This window comes from Microcebus murinus, chromosome 4 (genome assembly GCF_040939455.1).
Source record: "Microcebus murinus isolate Inina chromosome 4, M.murinus_Inina_mat1.0, whole genome shotgun sequence".
Taxonomy (NCBI): Eukaryota; Metazoa; Chordata; class Mammalia; order Primates; family Cheirogaleidae; genus Microcebus; species Microcebus murinus.
This window is the reverse complement of record NC_134107.1, coordinates 102,895,750-102,914,285: the sequence shown is the minus strand read 5'-3', so window position 1 is coordinate 102,914,285 and position 18,536 is coordinate 102,895,750. Positions and strand designations below refer to the sequence as shown.

Sequence of the window (18,536 nt, the reverse complement as noted above, 5' to 3'; positions counted from 1 at the left end):
CCACATAGCTCTTTGAACAGAGCCTCTCATAGTGACTGCTGAATAAGTGTTAGCTTTAAAAAATTATTATTAAATCTACAGCCACTTGAGCTAAGAGATCTTGGAAAAGCATGACCTTGCCTTCTTGATCTGATAGCTCTGACCCAGAGGTAGAAGCTCTGAACAGAGCCACCATAGCTTCTGCCTGTCGGGACTCTCTCCAGGGAAGAGGTCCAGGTTTCAGCAACTAAAGCAGAGGCAGGAGAGGGAACGACATAGAAAAAAGACTGGCTTAAAGATCTGAAAGACAACCAGCTTATTTTTGGTACCCCTCTTTTTCAGCAGCACCAGCTCTCTTTCTGGAGGCAACGTTTAGCCTCTTATCGTACTCTGGAAGTTAAAGTCACAGGGGCTGTGAAGATAGATCCATAGCAAATGGTAAAAACCTTCCTACCAAAGTTCAAATCTCTCTCTGTGGATTCCTTTCTCAAGAATGGGGGATGGATACTGGGAAGGTGGTGGTGGTGTTTCTTTTTCTCTAAGTGCCCCTCTTCTCTTGTCTACACAGACCTCCCTTCCCCAACCCTAGAGAAGAATGGCAGCTGAAAACTCTTCCGTGACAGAGTTTATCCTCGCAGGCTTAACCAACCAGCCAGAACTCCAGATTCTCCTCTTCTTCCTGTTTCTAAGTTTCTACGTGGTCACCGTGGTGGGGAACCTTGGCTTGATAACCCTGATTGGGCTGAACTCTCACCTGCACACTCCCATGTACTTCTTCCTCTTCAACCTCTCCTTAATAGATTTGTGTTACTCTACTACCATTACTCCCAAAATGCTGATGAGTTTTGTCTCAAAGAAGAACATCATCTCCTATGCTGGGTGTATGACTCAGCTTTTTTTCTTCTGCTTCTTTGTTGTCTCTGAGTCCTTCATCCTGTCAGCAATGGCATATGACCGCTATGTTGCCATCTGTAATCCACTGGTGTACACAGTCACCATGTCTCCCCAGGTGTGTTTGCTCCTTTTGTCAGGTGTCTATGGCATGGGGTTTTCTGGGGCAATGGCCCACACAGGAAGCATAATGAGTCTGACCTTCTGTGCTGACAACCTTGTCAATCATTTCATGTGTGACATCCTTCCCCTCCTTGAGCTCTCCTGCAATAGCACTTATGTGAACGAGCTGGTGGTCTTTATTGTTGTTGCCATTGACATTGGAATGCCCATTGTCACCATCTTCATTTCTTATGCCCTCATTCTCTCCAGCATTCTTCACATTAGTTCCACTGAGGGTAGGTCCAAAGCCTTCAGCACCTGTAGCTCCCACATGATTGTGGTTTCTCTTTTCTTTGGTTCTGGGGCTTTCATGTATCTCAAACCACCTTCTATTTTTCCCCTTGACCAAGGGAAAGTGTCTTCCTTGTTCTATACCATTGTGGTGCCCATGTTAAACCCATTGATCTATAGCTTGAGGAACAAAGATGTCAAAGTTGCCCTGAGGAAAACTTTGGGCAGAAAATTATTTTTTTAAGAAAGGAGTAGTGTTTGAGGAAGACAGTAAAATGCTTTGCTTATTAGTGTGTGTGTTTTCAATGAGGAATCCAAGTTCTAGTTTTTTTTTCTGTCTTATACAGAGAATTTTAAATCTTCACATTTGGATGAGTGTTTTAGTGCAGATGTTTTCTCCCTGCCCCTGCTTCCAAGCTCTCTTCATTTTATGTAAATATTTTCTATAATCATAGATCATTTAATCTTGATTGGGCCTTATACATCTTTTAATCTAGCTTCCTCAATTAAAACATGTTGGAGACTCAGAAATGTATATGTTGCTCAAGGGTATACAACTACTTGGTGCCATAACTGGGAATGGAATCTGGGCCCTTGAATTACAATCTATTAATGCTTTTTTTCCCCCCTTTATGCCATGTTTTCTTGCTTCATTGCTGCCCTTGCAGATTTCCTTTTAAAAGTATTACAACTTAACACATTAAAATCTGATTCTATTCATAGTAATTTAATGTAACTTCTCAATAAATCATTTTTTGAATGTTATATTTTTTTTCAAGAGGGTAGGAGATGAAAATTTTTCTTGAATTGATCTTGGCCAAATGACAAGAGAAGTATGATGAGACTGTGGTGTGAGGATGGCATTGAGTTAAGATTGAGGTTGTGTGTGGAACCTGAGGGACCCAGTCTAGTGAAAAAGGACTTCCATAGGTTTAAGCATTATAAAGTTGCTGAGTGGAATATCATACCTTATTTTAAGACTAAGATAATCAGAATTTAGAGCTTTTTCAAGGGTTAGTTTGGGTGTTTGAGCTATGATGTAAAACTCTGTGGCTTTGGATAATCCACTACAGATCTGGAAATTCTAAAGAGGCAGTAAATAATTGAGGGTTTAGGTAGATATATCAAGGCAGCACCAAGCAGCTGATTATTAGAAGAGGCAATTTCCATTGAATTTTAAGACACTGCAGACAGGGCTGACCTTCTCCTATAGATGTATGTGGGAAAGGGACAATTCATCCAAGATTGGTTTGTAAATCCACAAAATTGTATAAAGAGAGTGTATGAAGGCTGTCCAGAAAGTATCTAGCCATTGTTAATATAATGAGAATGGTTACATGGCGGATAGTTTCTGGACAGCCCTTGTATATTAATAATACATTAGAACACTTTGATCTAAATGATTTACTATTAGCAAAGGAAGGTTATTTGGAAAACCCTAGTATCTTCAGTGCTGGGGAGACACTTCAATTTATGAACTTTTCCTTGGGAAAAATTTCTTCTTTGGGGAAAAATAGAAATTTGGTTGATTGTTTAGCTTTGTCCTTTGGTATGACACAGATCAAAGAGGGTGAAGTCATAGACTCAGAGCGTGTGTGTGTGTGTGTGTGTGTGTGTGTGTACACGTGCATACAAAGATTTTGCTTTAGTAAACATGGAATAGGGAAAGAGAAGTGAGTTCAGGAGAATTGTGGGTGAGGTGAATAAGCCATGTGAGGTAGGGAGTAGAGAAAAACAGAGATTCATGAGGCATATAATGGAGTTGGTTTTATATCCTGGCTCAGTTGCTTAGTAGTTGTATGACTTTGGGCAAATTATTTATTCTCTCTACATATTAATTTCTTTATTTTTAAAAGTGAGACAATGATCCTGACTCCATGGGGTGTTTGAAAATGCAAGACACTAATTAAATCTTAGTGCTCACCCTGCAAGAATTCCTTCATCTAATTATTAGTACTTCCTTGAGCTTTTGCATGGCCTGAGGCAAGTTGCTTCACCTTCCTGGAACTCTGCTTAGTCATGAGAAACACGAACCCCTCTCTGACTTTCATTAAAAAAGAAATATATTTTGACTAAGTAATACTTGCACATGGTATGATATTAAACAATATTAGTGGAGGTTATTCAGTGAAAATATGTCTTCCTCCCATTTAGTCAATTCACACCTAAATTCTCCTCTCTAGAAGCAACAATTGTTGCTAATTTCTTAGGACTCTTCCCATATTCAAGCATTTGTATGTGTGTATGTATGTGTGTGTATAAACATATCCAGTGCCTCTTCTTGTTTTAAAGTTGTATAAAAGAGGAAGCAATTTCCATTTGCCTCTAATGGGATGGTTTTCCTAATGGAGACAGCTCAGAAGAGGATGGGACAGAAAACATTGCAGGGGTAAAAAGAAGAGGAGCCAGTCACAGAAGAGTCCTGGGAAGAGATGTGGCTGAGAAAGAGGAGGGAGAGCAGAGGCATCCTTGGCCTAGAGGCATGACTGTGGGCCTCTGTAGCTGCAGAGTAAAGAGTAACCACAGAGTACCATTTGGGTTCCCTGATCTTCTGTGCTTACCCCATGGTGGCACCACCTCCATTTTTATTTGGTTGATGCTGTGGTGAGGTCAGAGCCTTTGATAGCTAAAGCACCAGGATGGCAAGTATTTTTAATTCAGTATACATTTCTATACATGTTTATTTATCACTTTTAATCAATGAGGCACATGGTTTTTCCTTTTCTGATTCTTGGAGCAACTTATATTTATTGTTGCAAATTTGGAATGTGAGATATGTACAAAAGAAAAAATTACCTCAATGTGGTAGCTTGCATTACTGGTTAAAATTCATCACTCATCTAGTAGTGTTATGTGTCCATTCACTTGCCATTGTCTCCTAGAGGTAAGGTATATTTCCTTGCCCATTGATGGTTGGCTTGGCCGTGTGACCCATTTTGGCTAACAAGATCTTCCCAGATGTGATGCAAACAAGAGCTTGGAATGTGTTTGCATGGTGGGATTTGTTGTCTTGTGCTCATTTCTCTTCCTCTGAGAAGAGCCTCTCCTGGGTGACCCATTCTCACCATGAGCACATGTGGGCAGTGTGCACTGTGCAGAGCAAGCAGAGCTGCCCCCTTAAGCCCAGACAGGATAAACTACCACAGTCAACCTGTAGACATGTGAGGAACAAATATTCATTGTTGTATGCCAATGAGATTTTGTTTGATTGTTACATAACACAGCTAACTGATCCACAGCACCATTTGGAGAACAGGAAAAGAGAATCTCATCTGGAGTAGGAAAGTTTCTTCCAGTGGAATCATCTTTCATGTGCTGTGTTATAAAATGTTGTTTTATTTATTATAATGTGATCTTCATTCCTTATCAATTATTATTTTTTGAATTATAATTTTTTCATGGATTTCATCATATAGCAATGTCATATTTTATTTAAGTTTTTTCCTGTTTTTGAACATTAAAACTGTGTCAGTCTCCCCAATATTTTTTTTCTTTTGGCATATTATGGGGGTACAGATTTTAAGGTTTCAATAAATCCCCTTTCCTCCCTCTCCCCACAAGTCTGAGTCTCCATCATGACCATCCCCCAGATGGTGCACATCTCACTCATTATGTATGTATATACCCGCCCCCTCCCCCTTCCCACCTGCCCAATACCCTATTACTGTAGCACCTATGTGTCCACTTAGGTGCTGCTCAGTTAATACCAGTTTGCTGGTGAGTATATGTGGTTCTCCCCAATATTTTATTAGTGTAAATAATATTGTGACTATCACTTTCATGTTAAAATTTTTATCTAGATTTCTGATTATTATCTCAGGAGAGATTCCTATTGTATCTTCCCTATTTTTCAGTTCAAAATACTTTCCAGTTTTTCCTGTGATTTCTTCTTCTTTGACCTATGTGTTGTTTACAAATGTGTTGTTTAATCTTTTTAATTCCTTTCTGAGATATATATTTTTGCTAAGTTGACAGGTAGACCAGAGCTTCAGCTCTCTCTCTTCTTTTTGTTCTTTGGTCACCCTAACTGGAATGAATTCTCACTTCAACACTCCAAATACATTTTTATCTTTAGTTTTTCAATGAGCTTTGTGACAGAGAAAAACATTATCACCTATGTAATATCAGAGAGTGAGCCTTTTCCTTCTGCTTCTTTGTTGTTAGGGTCACTCCCTCTTTATACCACTTATAAGCCATGGCCCTTCCAGTCTGTTACCTACCGATGGCTCATAAGTTATAGGGTTTGCTGATGCTGTGACCCAACTAGGGGACACAAAACAACTGTTCTTTTGTGATCACAATTGTATCAACCTTTACTTGCATAACATAGGTCCTCTCCTGAATCAGGCTTCTCCAATCAGCACTTACATCACAGGCAGGTGGATTTGTAGTCATAAGAACTAGCATTGTAATACTGTGTTTCCCTGAAAATAAGACCTACCTATAAAATAAGCCCTAGCAGGATTTCTAAGCATTTGCACAATATAAGCCCTACCCCAAAAATAAGACCTAGTGATGGGGGTGGCTACGCAGCGTATCTGCACAACCCATGCATTTCGTCGTGGAGCGGTAAAGAAGACGAGCAGCCCTTTTCATCTGCCCCATGGTGACAGCTACTATCCCAGAGGTGACCGGAAAGGTGTGGGCAGCCCCACCAACAAGGTTGGCTCCCCCTGTCAGATCCCGGCCAATGGTTCTAAAGGAAATAGAGTCACAAGAAATTCAGGATGAAATTCAGCGTTTGGAGAGTTATGATGTTGTTCCAGAAGAAGACGACTTAACTATATTTGAATAAATGTAGATTGTTGTACCGTACTTAAAAAAAATAACACATCCCCTGAAAATAAGCTTTAGGGTGTCTTCTTGAGGAAAAATAAATATAAGACCCTGTCTTATTTTCAGGGAAACACGGTCTGTAGTGTTACCATCTTTGTCTTTTGTTTTGATTCTTTTCATCATCCTTTGTTCACCCAATCGTCCAAATCTTTAGCATCTGCAGATTCCAGAAATATGTTTATTTCTTTCTTTGGATTAGGGAGATACATTTACCTCAGATCTTCCCCTTAAGCTATGAGCTAGAGTAAATTACACACAGTTTCCTCCACCAAGGTGGGTGGGGCCAGTGATAAACTGTCAGGTCAACATCTTGAGGAACAAGACTATCTACCTTGCTGCGATAAAATCTCCGTGATTCATCTCTTGATTTTGAGCAGTAATGGTTGTTAGGACTCCTTTTTAATTCTTTTAAGGAAGTTGTCCTCTTAACACTTTCCTTGTAATATAGGTTATAGTTAATCCGTCTACCAATGGCTAGAATGACAGCTAAGGTCAGAGCCCAGGATTGTTGGTTATGTTACACTGTTGACTAGATATCAAGTACACCACAGATAGTTGCTGGAAGAAATTGTCTTTGTCTTTGCTTCTGTGAGCGCTATATTGTCCTGGCTTCTTCATAGTGCTTGTTCCAGAAGCAAAGACCTAGGCAGAGCATCCGATGGTTGAGGTTGGGTGGTGTAGTTAGGCTGTACATTCCAGGAGTCTGGGAACTAGTATCTGGCCATACTAGTGGGGAGATTTCAACTAAGGTTCACACATGGGAAGATTCCCCTGTGAGTATAGGGTTCTGAGGCTGAGAAGCCAAACATAACTTGATTTTAGCTAAACAACCGAGAAGTGATGATGAGAAGCCTAATAATGATGGCACTTCCATATCCTTTGGGTCTCTGAATTTCATTTCGTCAGAGAGGCTGTCCTTTACCTTAGAAACTCAGTTCACTTTCACCAGATAATGCTTTCATACAACCCTCAACTTCCCTTTGGAGCACTTGTGATTCATGATAAATAGTGACACCTCTAGGACCTCTTTCTAATAAATGTTCAGCTTGGGGTTTTTGTTGTCATACAGAGGTGGTGTAAGTTCCAGGTCCATGTACATGTGAGTGTTGGTGTGGTTACAGATTCTGGGGGTAGAGGGTTTTACTTTTTACCCTGCTCCCCTTTTCCATCCACAGCCAGGGTTGAGATCAGCCTGTATCCTTACCTTCTCCCTGAGGGGGCAATTCTTTTCTAGTTCATTCACTCAGATTTCACCTTCCTTGGGTACGGATTTATGAGGGCAGTGAGGAGGTGAGGTGGCCTCTATTCTCACCTCTGTCCTGCCTGGGCTCCCTGCTCCAATGACTGGCAGATACTTTCAGTGGAAAGATTCACTCTAGCTACGTCTATACTGTTAAATTCTTGCTTTCCTGTTTTTTTTTTCCCCTCCTAAAAACGCCTTTATTTTCAGACAAGCTAAGCCAATTAGTGGCTTATGATTTTCATTATTAACATTTTTATTCAGCATTTTTCACTGTTCTAATGGGAGGATTTTTTTTCTGAACATCCAAACTGCTAAATGGTTAGAAATAATAATTAAGAAAATTAATAAATGAATTGAATTTTGTGTTTTGTTTTAACAAATAATTTCTTCTCTCTTTTGCTTTCTTTAGGACATTTTAAAATTTTTAGGCAAAACTGTCACAGGAGAGGAAATAATGAGGAAAAAAAAGTAAGATTTCCTAAAATAAATTCAGAAATCAACTGAAATTTAAAACTAAAAGATGACTTACAGACTCTTGGACAGAGTCTGGGTCATTTGGTCCAATCATCTCTCCTATGACAGTTTTACCCAGCATAAAGAAATACAAGTTTTACAAATTAATGAATGTTAGGTGGCAGTTGCTCTCTCACTTTGCTCAGTGAGATGGCCTATATTTGCTGTCATGTGGAAAGCCAGTCATGGTTTTATCAGCCACAATCATCCTGATTGCAGTGGCCAAGGAGTCCCCATAGGCGTGATCCATGTAGGAGCCTCCTTGGCATGGATGTTTTAGAAACAGATGCTTGGACAGGAACGTGGCTTTGAGGCACCCTGAGCTGGAACAGAGGAGTAGGGAGAGCTTGGAGAGCAACCACCTAGGAGTCTCTAGAGGCCATTTCTTTATTTGTTTATCTATTCTCTGATTATCTTATCTGTCCTCCTTCCATGCCCTTGTTTTCTGGGTTGTAACCTGCTAGGTCACAATACTACAGAGCTCCAGGTCAGCCAAATGTTCTGACTCAGTCTCAAGGCCTGGTAGCTCTTCCCTCTAAGACTCCCCTTGGCTCCCAGGCAGGGTAGCAATAGGCTGTTTCAGCTGCCCTAGAATTTTGGCATCAAAGTGCCTGTAATTGGACAGTGAAGCCTCCTTCCTAGGATAGCTGATATTTGTAGGTAGTTTTCTGCCTGGATTTCTGAAATAGGAGAGTGTGGGGCAGTGATGCTACAGGGAAGAAGTGGGTCTTGAGGGAGAGCAATGCTTATCTCCATCTTATGGTTGAAGGACCAGGCAGTGGGGACACTGAGGAACTGCCCCTGGGAAGTGTTTTTAGCCAACAGCATAGCCAGGAGAGAGAATCAGAAATCCCAGTTCCCACATGGCCCGTATTCTCTTTAATAGAGCTTGTGGAGTTGCTGAGTTAGAATCTAAAACAACAGACATACAAGTTTGTTTATGCTTGTTTGTCTTGTGTTTGTGGAGAAAAACAAAGGGAAGTGGAGAAAAAAGAGAATAGAAGTGACAATTATCCAGCACCTATTATGTGGCAGGCATTGTCACTTAGGTGATGCAATCAGTATCCCTGGATGTGGAGAGTAAAGAGGTCTCAGAGAGGAAAAATGATTTGCCTAAAGCAGGGCCTGATGAAGACTTTCAGAGGAACCCACATGAAATTCAAAATAAAAGTCTTAATTTTTGACATAACACAAAACTTGCATGTATGCCAAAATTCAAGTAGCTTCTCTCTAGAGTTTTGTTGTTGTTTATTGATTTCATTGTAAAATTTTAGAGGCACTTTTCTTTCCTTCCTCCCCTCGCTTCCTCCCTCCCTCCCTTCCTCTCCTCCTTCCCTCCCTTCCTCCCTCCCTCCCTTCCTTCTTTCTCTCCCTCTCTCCCTCCCTTCCTCCCTTTCTTTCTTTCCTTTCTTTCAACAGAGTCTCACTCTGTCACCCTGGGTAGAGTGCCCTGGGTGTCATTGTAGCTCACTACAACCTCAAACGTTTGGCTCAAAGGATCTTCCTACCTCAGTCTCCCAAGTAGCTGGGACTACAGGTGCTCACCATGATGCCCAGCAAATTTTTCTATTTTCAGGTTCGTCCTAAACTCCTGAGTTCAAGCAGTCCTCCCACTTCAGCCTCCCAGAGTGCTAGGATTACCGGTGTGAGCCACCACGCCCGGCCTAAAGGCACTTTTCAAAGTGACCCACTATGCTGCTGTCTCAAGCATACATTTAGTCTGCTTGTTGAGTAACTCACACCCAGCCCCAGATTAGGAAATGCAGTCAATGAGGGATTCATATTTGGAGCTGTCTTATTCTAAAACCTATAGAAAGAGTGTCAAAAGGTGGTTAGATTCTCTGTTGCACTGAGTGAGTTCACCAGAGGAGAACTCTTGGCCAGGTGCCCAGGGCATCAACAACAGGGGAAGGTTGCAGCTACAAACTTGACCATGTGGTGGTGGAGGTGGGGACTATAGCTATAACTTGATCGTTAAGGTCAGTTTGGGGGTAGGGAGGGGTGTGACAAATCCACATGCAGCCTTTTAGGCGGGGTCACTGTAGTCAGGCAGCAGGGCATCTGAGAGCATGTCCTCTGTTGCTCCATGTTTGAATGACATGATGCTTTTGAGCTTGGGGGTGCAGAGGCAGCTAGATGGGATCCTAGGATAGGCAGGGTGACAACATGGCAGCTGCAGGAAGCTGGCTCTGAGCAGACAGTACCTATAGCTGCAGCCTCGTATTTATTTGTGCCAAGAACAGAAATGATTCTCTAAGTGACGTGCCAGGCCCTGGTCCAAGCATCCTGGTAATGAGAGAGAGGCACAACTTGAGGGGGTCTTTGCTGGAAGAGGGTCTGGCTTCATGTGGGGCTGGTCCCAGGCTGCTGTCCTGGGGCTGTCTCTGAGCAGATGGATCCTGGTGGTTTTATGCTGTCCTTTGATTAATGAAGTATTTTCAACTGGGTGGTGTGAAGATTGAGGGCCTAGAGACCATATCCTTCAAGTAATTGGTGTGGAATTTAGTTAGCATTTGCTTAAGTGACTTAAAGGCCCTCATTTTGTGTTTTGGGACCAGCATGAAGCCTGAAGACCCTATCAAGGATTGTTATCTTTGTGTTTTTTTCTTTCTGCCATGATGGTTTTAGATCTGGGCCCTCTTTTTTAACAACCTCCTTGAATTTGGTGATAAAATCCTCCCACCTCAAACTTTTTGAGGCTTTTAAAGACAAGATTAGATCTTTCTGCAAAGCTAGGAAATGCGTGGCAGGGCTAAGTAGTAGAAAAAGCATGGACTTTTGAAATTTACAGTTAAAAAATGTGGGGTAGGGGTGTCAATTTCTCATTTGTGCCTTTGGGGGCAAGTCACTTAGCCCTAGTGTTCTTATCTGTAAAATGGGACAATTACATGATCTCATAGCATGTGAGATTGATTGATACTGCATGTTAATGTGCTTTCTAAATTGTTATGTGAAGGACAAATGATACTTCTTATTTTAGTTGTGGGCTTAGTTAGTTTGGGGCAGGAGGTAAAGTGGAGAAACAGCTATAGGCCAGATACTATATTTGGGTGTGCATCCATGGTACCCTTCTTCACCTTGTTGAGAGGGCCTCTTCTCCTGGACTCTGCTCTGGCCATCCACGACCACATCCTCCAAATTAGTCTGAGGAGCCAAGGGAAGGCAGCCAGCTGGAGCCGGTACTCCCACTTCTAGGACAGTAAGGCAAACTGAAAGTAACAATGAAGCCTTAATTCCCTTATGGTCATAGTGTAAGCAAGAGGGAAAAAGAAAGAAGGTGGTGCCAGTTCCCTCAGTGGAACAGCACAGCACTGGGCAAAGGTCGGATGGATTAACCCATATTGAGTTTGGGGTGGACAGGAGGAATTATGGGGGGTGGTGAGAAGGGGCAGTTGCAGGTGTGGAAATGTCTGAGTACTGAGGCTGAATGAAGAACAGTGTCTTCAAGGCTCACTTTGGCAGACACACTTGAGCAGTGTCTCAGCAGAGGGCCCCCTTCCCCACTGCCTGCATCTAGGAGGTCTCTGAATGGAAGCATGTGGGGTAGGGCTGCAGATATGCAAAAGGCCATGGGCCAAGTGGGGAGGGGTTGGGAGAGGGCGCCGGTCCTCACTGCAACTCAGTCCAGAGACTGCAATGCGTTGGCTGTGCACCAAGTCTAGTGTGGGCAGGGAAGCTTTTCCTTGTGAGGCCTGCCAGGTAGAGTCTTGGATTTGGTAATTGATATAATTTGGCCTAAACGATCACATGTAGATTTTGGTGTGGAGCTAGACTCCTCACCTTCTAGGGACTGTGCTAACCTCTTTCGTGGGTCCTTCCTTTTGAGAGCAGACCACACTGTTGGTGTATTTACTCCAAGGAGCAGTCAGGCAGAAGTTGTGAGCAAGGGATGAGGAGACGGTTGAGCATGTGGACTGGGCATGTCCATCCCTGTGTATAGGCCCCTCACATTGTGGGACAGGGCTGGGTGTGGGAAGTGGAGGGGGTAAGTTATGGGCCATGGGTAGGTACCTGGGAACTTGGGTGGCCCTCCCCACCTACCATCTGTCATGGAACTTTGAAGATTCTCAGGATTTTAATTTGAATCAGGCCTTGCAGGGTTATGAAGGTAGTTTGTCAAGGCAATAGGTAGAAACATACTTTATTTAATACTTTGTTAGGTTTATTTTTAAACTTCTAATTTTTTATAGTGGGAAAAATACAATAGATTTGTAATTATAACCATTTTTAAGTGTATAGTTCAGTAGTGTTAAGTACATTCACATTGTTGTGAAACAAATCTCCAGAACTTTGTCATCTTGCAGATCTTAAACTCTATAACCATTAAACAATATCTCTCACTTACACCCCTTCCCACCAGCCTCTGGTAACCACCATTCTATTTTCTGTTTGTATGAATTTGAACACTTTAAATATATCATATAAACGGAATCACACAGTGTTTGTCTTTCTATGACTGGCTTATTTCACTTAGCATAATGTCCTCAATATTTATCTATGTTATAGCATGTCACAGGATTTCTTTCTTCTTTAAGACTGAATACTAGTCCATTGTATGGATTTTCTTTATCTATTCATCTATTGATACGCATTTGGGTTGTTTCCATTATCTTGGATATTATGAATAATGCTGCAATAAATATAAGAGTACAGATATCTCTCTGAGATCTTGATTTCAGTTCTTTTGATATATATCCAGAAGTGGGATTGCCAGATCATATGTAGTTCTATTTTTAATTTTTTGAGGAACCTCCATACTGTTTTCCATAGTAGCTATACCATTTTGCATTCCCACCAATAGTATACAAGCGTTCAAATTTCTCTACATCCTTGCCAACACTTGTTATCTCTTTTTTAATAATAGCCATCCTAATAGGTGTGAAGTGATATATCATTATAATTTTGACTTGAATTTCCTTGATGATTAGTGATGTTGAACATTGTTTTATATACCTGTTGGCTATTTGTATGTCTTTTGAAAAATATCTACTCAAGTCCTTTGCCAGTCTTTAATTGGGTTATTATTTATGTATTTTGCTGTTGAGTTGGAGGAGCTTATGCACTTTGTATATTAGCCCCTCATCTGATATATGGTTTGCAAATATATTCCATATGTTATCTTGTCATTCTGTTGATTGTTTTCTTTGTTTTACAGAAGCTTTTAGTTTTATGTAGTCCTCTTTGTCTATTTTTGCTTTTGTTGCCTGTGCTTTTGGTGTCATATCCAAGAAACCATTGCTAAGACCAATGCTAAGTATGGTGTCCTTTATGTTTTTTTCAAGAAGTTTTACAGTTTCAGGTCTTATATTTCAGTCTTCCATCCATTTTGAGTTGATTTTTGTGTATGGTGTAAGATAGAGCTCCAATTTCCTTCTTTTGCCTGTGGGTATTCAGTTTTCCTGACACCATCTGTTGAAGAAATTATCCTTTTCCCATTGTGAATTCTTGGCTCCCTTCTCAAAGATTAGTTAGTTGACTGTATATGCATGGGTTTATTTCTGGACTCTCTATTATATTTCATTGGTCTATATGTCTGTTTTTATGCCAGTACCTTACTATTTTGATTATTATGGCTTTGTAATGTATTTTGAATCAGGATGTGTGATACCATTAGCTTTGTCCTTCCTCCTAAAGATGACTTTGGTGATCCTGAGTTTTTTGGTTCTATATGAATTTCAAGATTGTTTTTTCTGTATCTGTAAAATATGCTATTGGGATTTTGATAGAGATTTTGGAATATTTAGATCACTTTGGGTAGTTTGGACATTTTAACAGTCTTAAATTTTCTAATCCATAAACACGGATATTTTTCCATTTATTTGTGTCTTTAATTCCATTCATCAATATTTTATAGTTTTCAGTGTGTGAGTCTTTCACTTTTTTGCTTAAGTCTATTCCTAAGTATTTTATTATTTTTGATGCTTTTGTGAATGTGATTATTTTCTTAATTTTCTTTTCAGGTAGGTCATTATTAGTATATAAAATGCTAATGATTTTTGTATGTTGATTTCATATTTTGCAACTTTATAAATTGTTTATTAGTTCTAACAGGTATTTTTGAGGAGTTTTTGGAATTTTCTAAATATAAGATTATGTCATCTGGAAACTAAGATAAATTTATTTGTGTTTACTGATTTGCATGGCTGTTATTTAATTTGTTTGGTTTTTTTTTTTTTGCCTAATTGCTCGGCTAGCACTTCCATTGCTATGATGTATAAAGCAGTGAAAGTGGGGATCCTTGTTTTGTTCCAGATCTTAGAGGGAAAGCTTTTAGTTTTTCACCATTGAGTATGATAGCTGTGAGCTTGTCATATATGGTTTTTGTTATGTTGGGGTGCATTCCTTCTATACCTAGTTTATTGGGTGTTTTCATTATGAAGTGGTGTTGAATTTTGTTAAATGCTTTTTTGGCATTTGTTGAGATTATCATGTGATCTTTATCTTTTATTCTTTTAATGTGGTGTATCACATTCATTGATTTACATATGTTGAACCCATCTTGCATTCCAGGGATAATGCCCACTTGATAATGGTGTATGATTCTTTAAATGCACTGTTGAATTTGGTTTGCTAGTAATTTGTTGAGGACTTTTGCATCTATGTTCTTCAGGGATATAGGTCTATAGTTTTTTTTTTTTCTTGTGGTGTCTTTGGGTTTAATATTAGAATAATACTGTCCTCATAAAATGGGGTTGGAAGTGTTCCATGCTCTTTGATTTTTTGTAAAAGTTTGATAAGGATTGATGTTAATCTTTAAATATTTGGTAGAATTCACCAATAATGGTAATTGCTCCTGAGCTTTTTATTGTTGTTGTTGTTAGAAGATGTTTATTACTGATTTAATCTCCTTATTCCTTATTAGTCTTTTTGGATTTTCTATTTCTTTATGATTCAGTCTTGGTAGGTTGTATGTTTATAGGAATTTATCTATTTCTTCCAGCTTATCCAACTGTTACATTACCCTTTTAATTTCTGTGGCATCAGCTGTAATGACTCCTCTTTCACTCTGATTTTATTGATTTGAGTCTTTTCTATTTTTTCTTAGTCTAGCTAAAGATTTGTTACTTTTTATCTTTTAAAAAAGATAAAAGTTAGTATCATTGATGTTTTCTGATATTTTTTCTAGTGTGTATTTCATTTATTTCTGCTCTGATCTTTATTATTTCTTTCTTTTAATAACTATAGGCTTAGTTTGTGTTTCTTTTTCTAGTTCCTTAAGGTATAAAGTTAGATTTTTACTTGAGATCTTTCTTATTTTTTAATGTAAGTGCTTATCACTATAAACTTTCCCCTCAGTACTGCTTCTTCTGCATCCTGTAAGTTTTGGTGTGGTATGCTTTTTTTCATTTTCATTTTCTCAAAATATTTTATAATTTCCCTTTTTTATTTATTCTTTTGAAATCAAAGAAATGTTCAGGAGTGTGTTGTTTAATTTCTACATATTTGAAAGTTTTCCAATTTTCCTTCTATTATTGATTTCCAGTTTCATGCCACTGTAATAGGAAAGGATATTTGGTATGATTTTAATGTTATTAAGTTTGTTAAAACTTGTTTTGTGGCCTAACGTATGGTTTGTCTTGGAGAATGTTCCATGTGTACTTGAGAAGAAAGTATATTCTGCTACTGTTCTGTATATGTCAGTTAGATCCATTTGGTCTATTGTGTTGCTAAGTCCACCATCTCCTTACTGATTTTCTGTCTGGATGTTCTATTTATTGTGGAGAGTGAGGTATTGAAGTCTCCTGCTATTATTGTCTTGTTATTTCCTCCTTCTGTTCTGTCAATGTTTGCTTTCTATGTTTATGTCCTATAATGTTGTATGTATGTATACTTGTAATTGTCATATATTTCTGATGAATTGATCCTTTTATCATTATATAATACCTTTCTTAGTGTTTTATGACCATTTTTGAGTTAAAGTCTATTTTTTTCTGATATTAATGTTGTCACTCCTGCATTCTTTTATTTACTGTTTACATGAAATATCTTTTTCCATATCTTCACTTTCAGCCTAAATGTGTCCTTAAATATAAAGTGAGTCTCTTGAAGAGAGTATGTAGTTGAGTTTTTTATTTTTTTGTCTATTCAGCTATTCTGTGTCTTTTAATTGAAAGTATAATCCATTTACATTTAAAGTAATTATTAATATAGAAGAATTTACTGTAACCATTTTGTTAATTGTTTTCTGTCTTATAGTTCTTTTGTTCTTCTTTTCCTGTCTTGCTATCTTCCTTTTTGTTTCATTGATTTTTTTTGAGTGATATGTTTTGATTCCTTTTTCTTTTTCATTTTTATATCCTCTATAGTCATTTTCTTTGTGGTTTCAGTGAAGGTTACACAAAACATCTGATACTTATTTAATGTAACAGTCTATTTTAAGCTGATAAGAACTTAACTTCAATCTTATATAAAAACTCTATACTTTTACTTCTCCCCCTGCATTTTGTCTTAGTGATATCACAATATACACCTTTTTCTATTGTGTATCCTTTGCGAAATATTTATAGTTATAGTTATTCTTAATAATTCTTTCTTTTAACTTTTATGCTAAAATTAAAAGTGACTTACACATCACAATTATAGTGTTGTAAAATTCTGTATTTGACTATATATTTACCTGTACCAGTGACTTTTATACCTTTGTGCTGCTGTGTTACTGTTTAGCATCTTCTTCTCTTCTAGCCTGCAAGGTTTCTGCTGAGAAATCCTCTGATAGTCTTAATGGAGGGTCCTTGTACATGATGAGTTGATTTGCTCTTGTTGCTTTCAAAATTCTTTCATCTTTGACTTTTGACAATTTGATTGTAATGTGTCTCAGTGTATATTTCTTTGTATTCATCCTATTTGGGGTATTTCAAGCTTCATAAATCTGGATATTTACTTTTATCTCCAGATTTGGGAAATTTTAGGCCATTATTTCTTTAAATAAGCTTTCTTTTTTCTCTTTTCTTTTCCTGAGACTTTCATAAGTATATTGGTCACTTGTTGATGTACCATAGGCCAGTCAGCTTCCTTTACTTTTATACATTTTTTTTCTCCTTTTGTCCTTCTTCTTGGATAAGTTCAATGACCTATCTTTGAGTTTGCTGATTCATGCTTCTGCTTAATTAAGTCTACTGTTGAAGTTGTTTATTGATTTTTTTCAGTTTAGTTATTGTATTTTTCAGCTCTAGGATTTCTGTTTTGTTCTTTTTTATGGTTTGTATATTTTTGTTGATATTCTCATTTTGTTTATGTATTGTTTTCCTGATTATGTTTAGTTGTACCTCTCTTGTAACTCCCTAAACTTCTTTAAGACAATTATTTTTCATGAAATTCATATATTTCCATTTCTTTAGGGTTGATTACTAGAGATTTATTTAGGGTTTTTTTTTTTTTTTGGTTGTTCCATATTCTCCTGATTCATCATATTACTTGTACCTTTTCTTTGGTATCCATAGTTTTAAGGAAGCAGTGGAAGCAACCATCTATTCCAGTCTTTTTGGACTGGCTTCATGGGGAAAGAATTTCAGGGCCCTGCTAGAGATTCTAGAAGCCACTCAAACCTTTTTTTATGGATGTGCACATTCCACTTCTTTCCTTTCTACTGGAAGAGAAATATCAGAGTTGTACTCCTTCTCTCAAGCTCATAGAGACAAGCAGGCTGCCTTAAGTCACCAGTCCATTTTCTCTATGGCAGTGCACTGAAAGACCAGACATTGAATGCATACTCTTCTTCTCTCACTTTCTCCCGAAGGAGAAGTTTTAGGATTATATGACTTCTCTCAATTGCACACAACTATGCAGGCTACCATAATCTGCCTGTCCCTTTTCTGGGCTGTGCACTTAAAGATCTGAACATTGGGTATAAGGTCTTCTTCTTTCCCACCCTCCTGAAATAGAAGTCTCAAGGTTGTGTGCCTTTTTCCAATCTCATAGAGCTCTTGGGCCCCTTATCTCAAGGGCAGTGGGCTGAAAGATATGGACATTGGGTGCAAACTCCATACCTCTCTCTTCCTCCTAAAGAAGAAGTCTTGTGATTGCACAAGTTTTCCCAATCTCACAGAACTATGCCAGCTATTGAGATATGCCCACCTATTTTCTTTATTCTTAGCTGCCCCTAGATAACAAAACTATGCCAGTTTCTGCAGCACTCTGGGTGAGGTGAGACAGAAATAAGTCTCTTGGACAGTGCCCTGAAAGATTAGGAATGTTGGTTGCATACTCTATTCTCTGTTCCCCAGGGGTAAATTGCAGGCTGAGGGGAACTCACACAGCACTAAGCAGTACTGGCTTGGGGGAGGGGCTGATGTGGGTAAAGTGAAACTGTTCTTACCTGTTTCAGTGTGGTTGTTTTTGGTTTGTTCTCATCTGGGGTGCTCCAATCTCTTAACTGGATTTTGGAGGTTTCATCAAGGTATTTTTGGTCTGCATGTCATTGTTAACTTGGTATACTGTGGGGAACAAGGACTGTGACTTCCTATTCTACCATCTTGCTGCTGTCAGTTATGAGCAACCCTTTTATACTCATTACTGAAAGTTCTAAATTTATGTTTTATTATAATCAAGATAAATAAATTTTTACCAGTGGTTCAAGAATAGAAAAAACTGATCCCAAATAGAAGAAGACATGAACTTGAATCCAGCAAGATTACATGAGAGATGTGAGAGTGAGAATGGGAAAAGGAAAAAATGAATGGAT

The 18,536-nt window shown here is 38.7% G+C and overlaps 2 protein-coding genes across 2 annotated transcripts in view; one reads left to right on the top strand and one right to left on the bottom strand.

Annotated features, from left to right (window-relative positions):
- Positions 1 to 18,536, bottom strand: part of SPA17 (sperm autoantigenic protein 17) — a 306,364-nt gene that overhangs the window by 144,334 nt on the left and 143,494 nt on the right. The window lies entirely within an intron of this gene.
- Positions 160 to 1,585, top strand: LOC105864549 (olfactory receptor 8B12). Its single transcript, XM_012752491.2, has one exon. The coding sequence runs from the start codon at positions 575 to 577 to the stop codon at positions 1,505 to 1,507; it is 933 nt and encodes a 310-aa protein (XP_012607945.1). The 5' UTR covers positions 160 to 574; the 3' UTR covers positions 1,508 to 1,585.

Coding starts and splice junctions, on each gene's coding strand:
- LOC105864549 (XM_012752491.2), top strand. CDS start 575: ATGGCAGCTGAAAACTCTTCCGTGACAGAGTTTATCCTCGCAGGCTTA.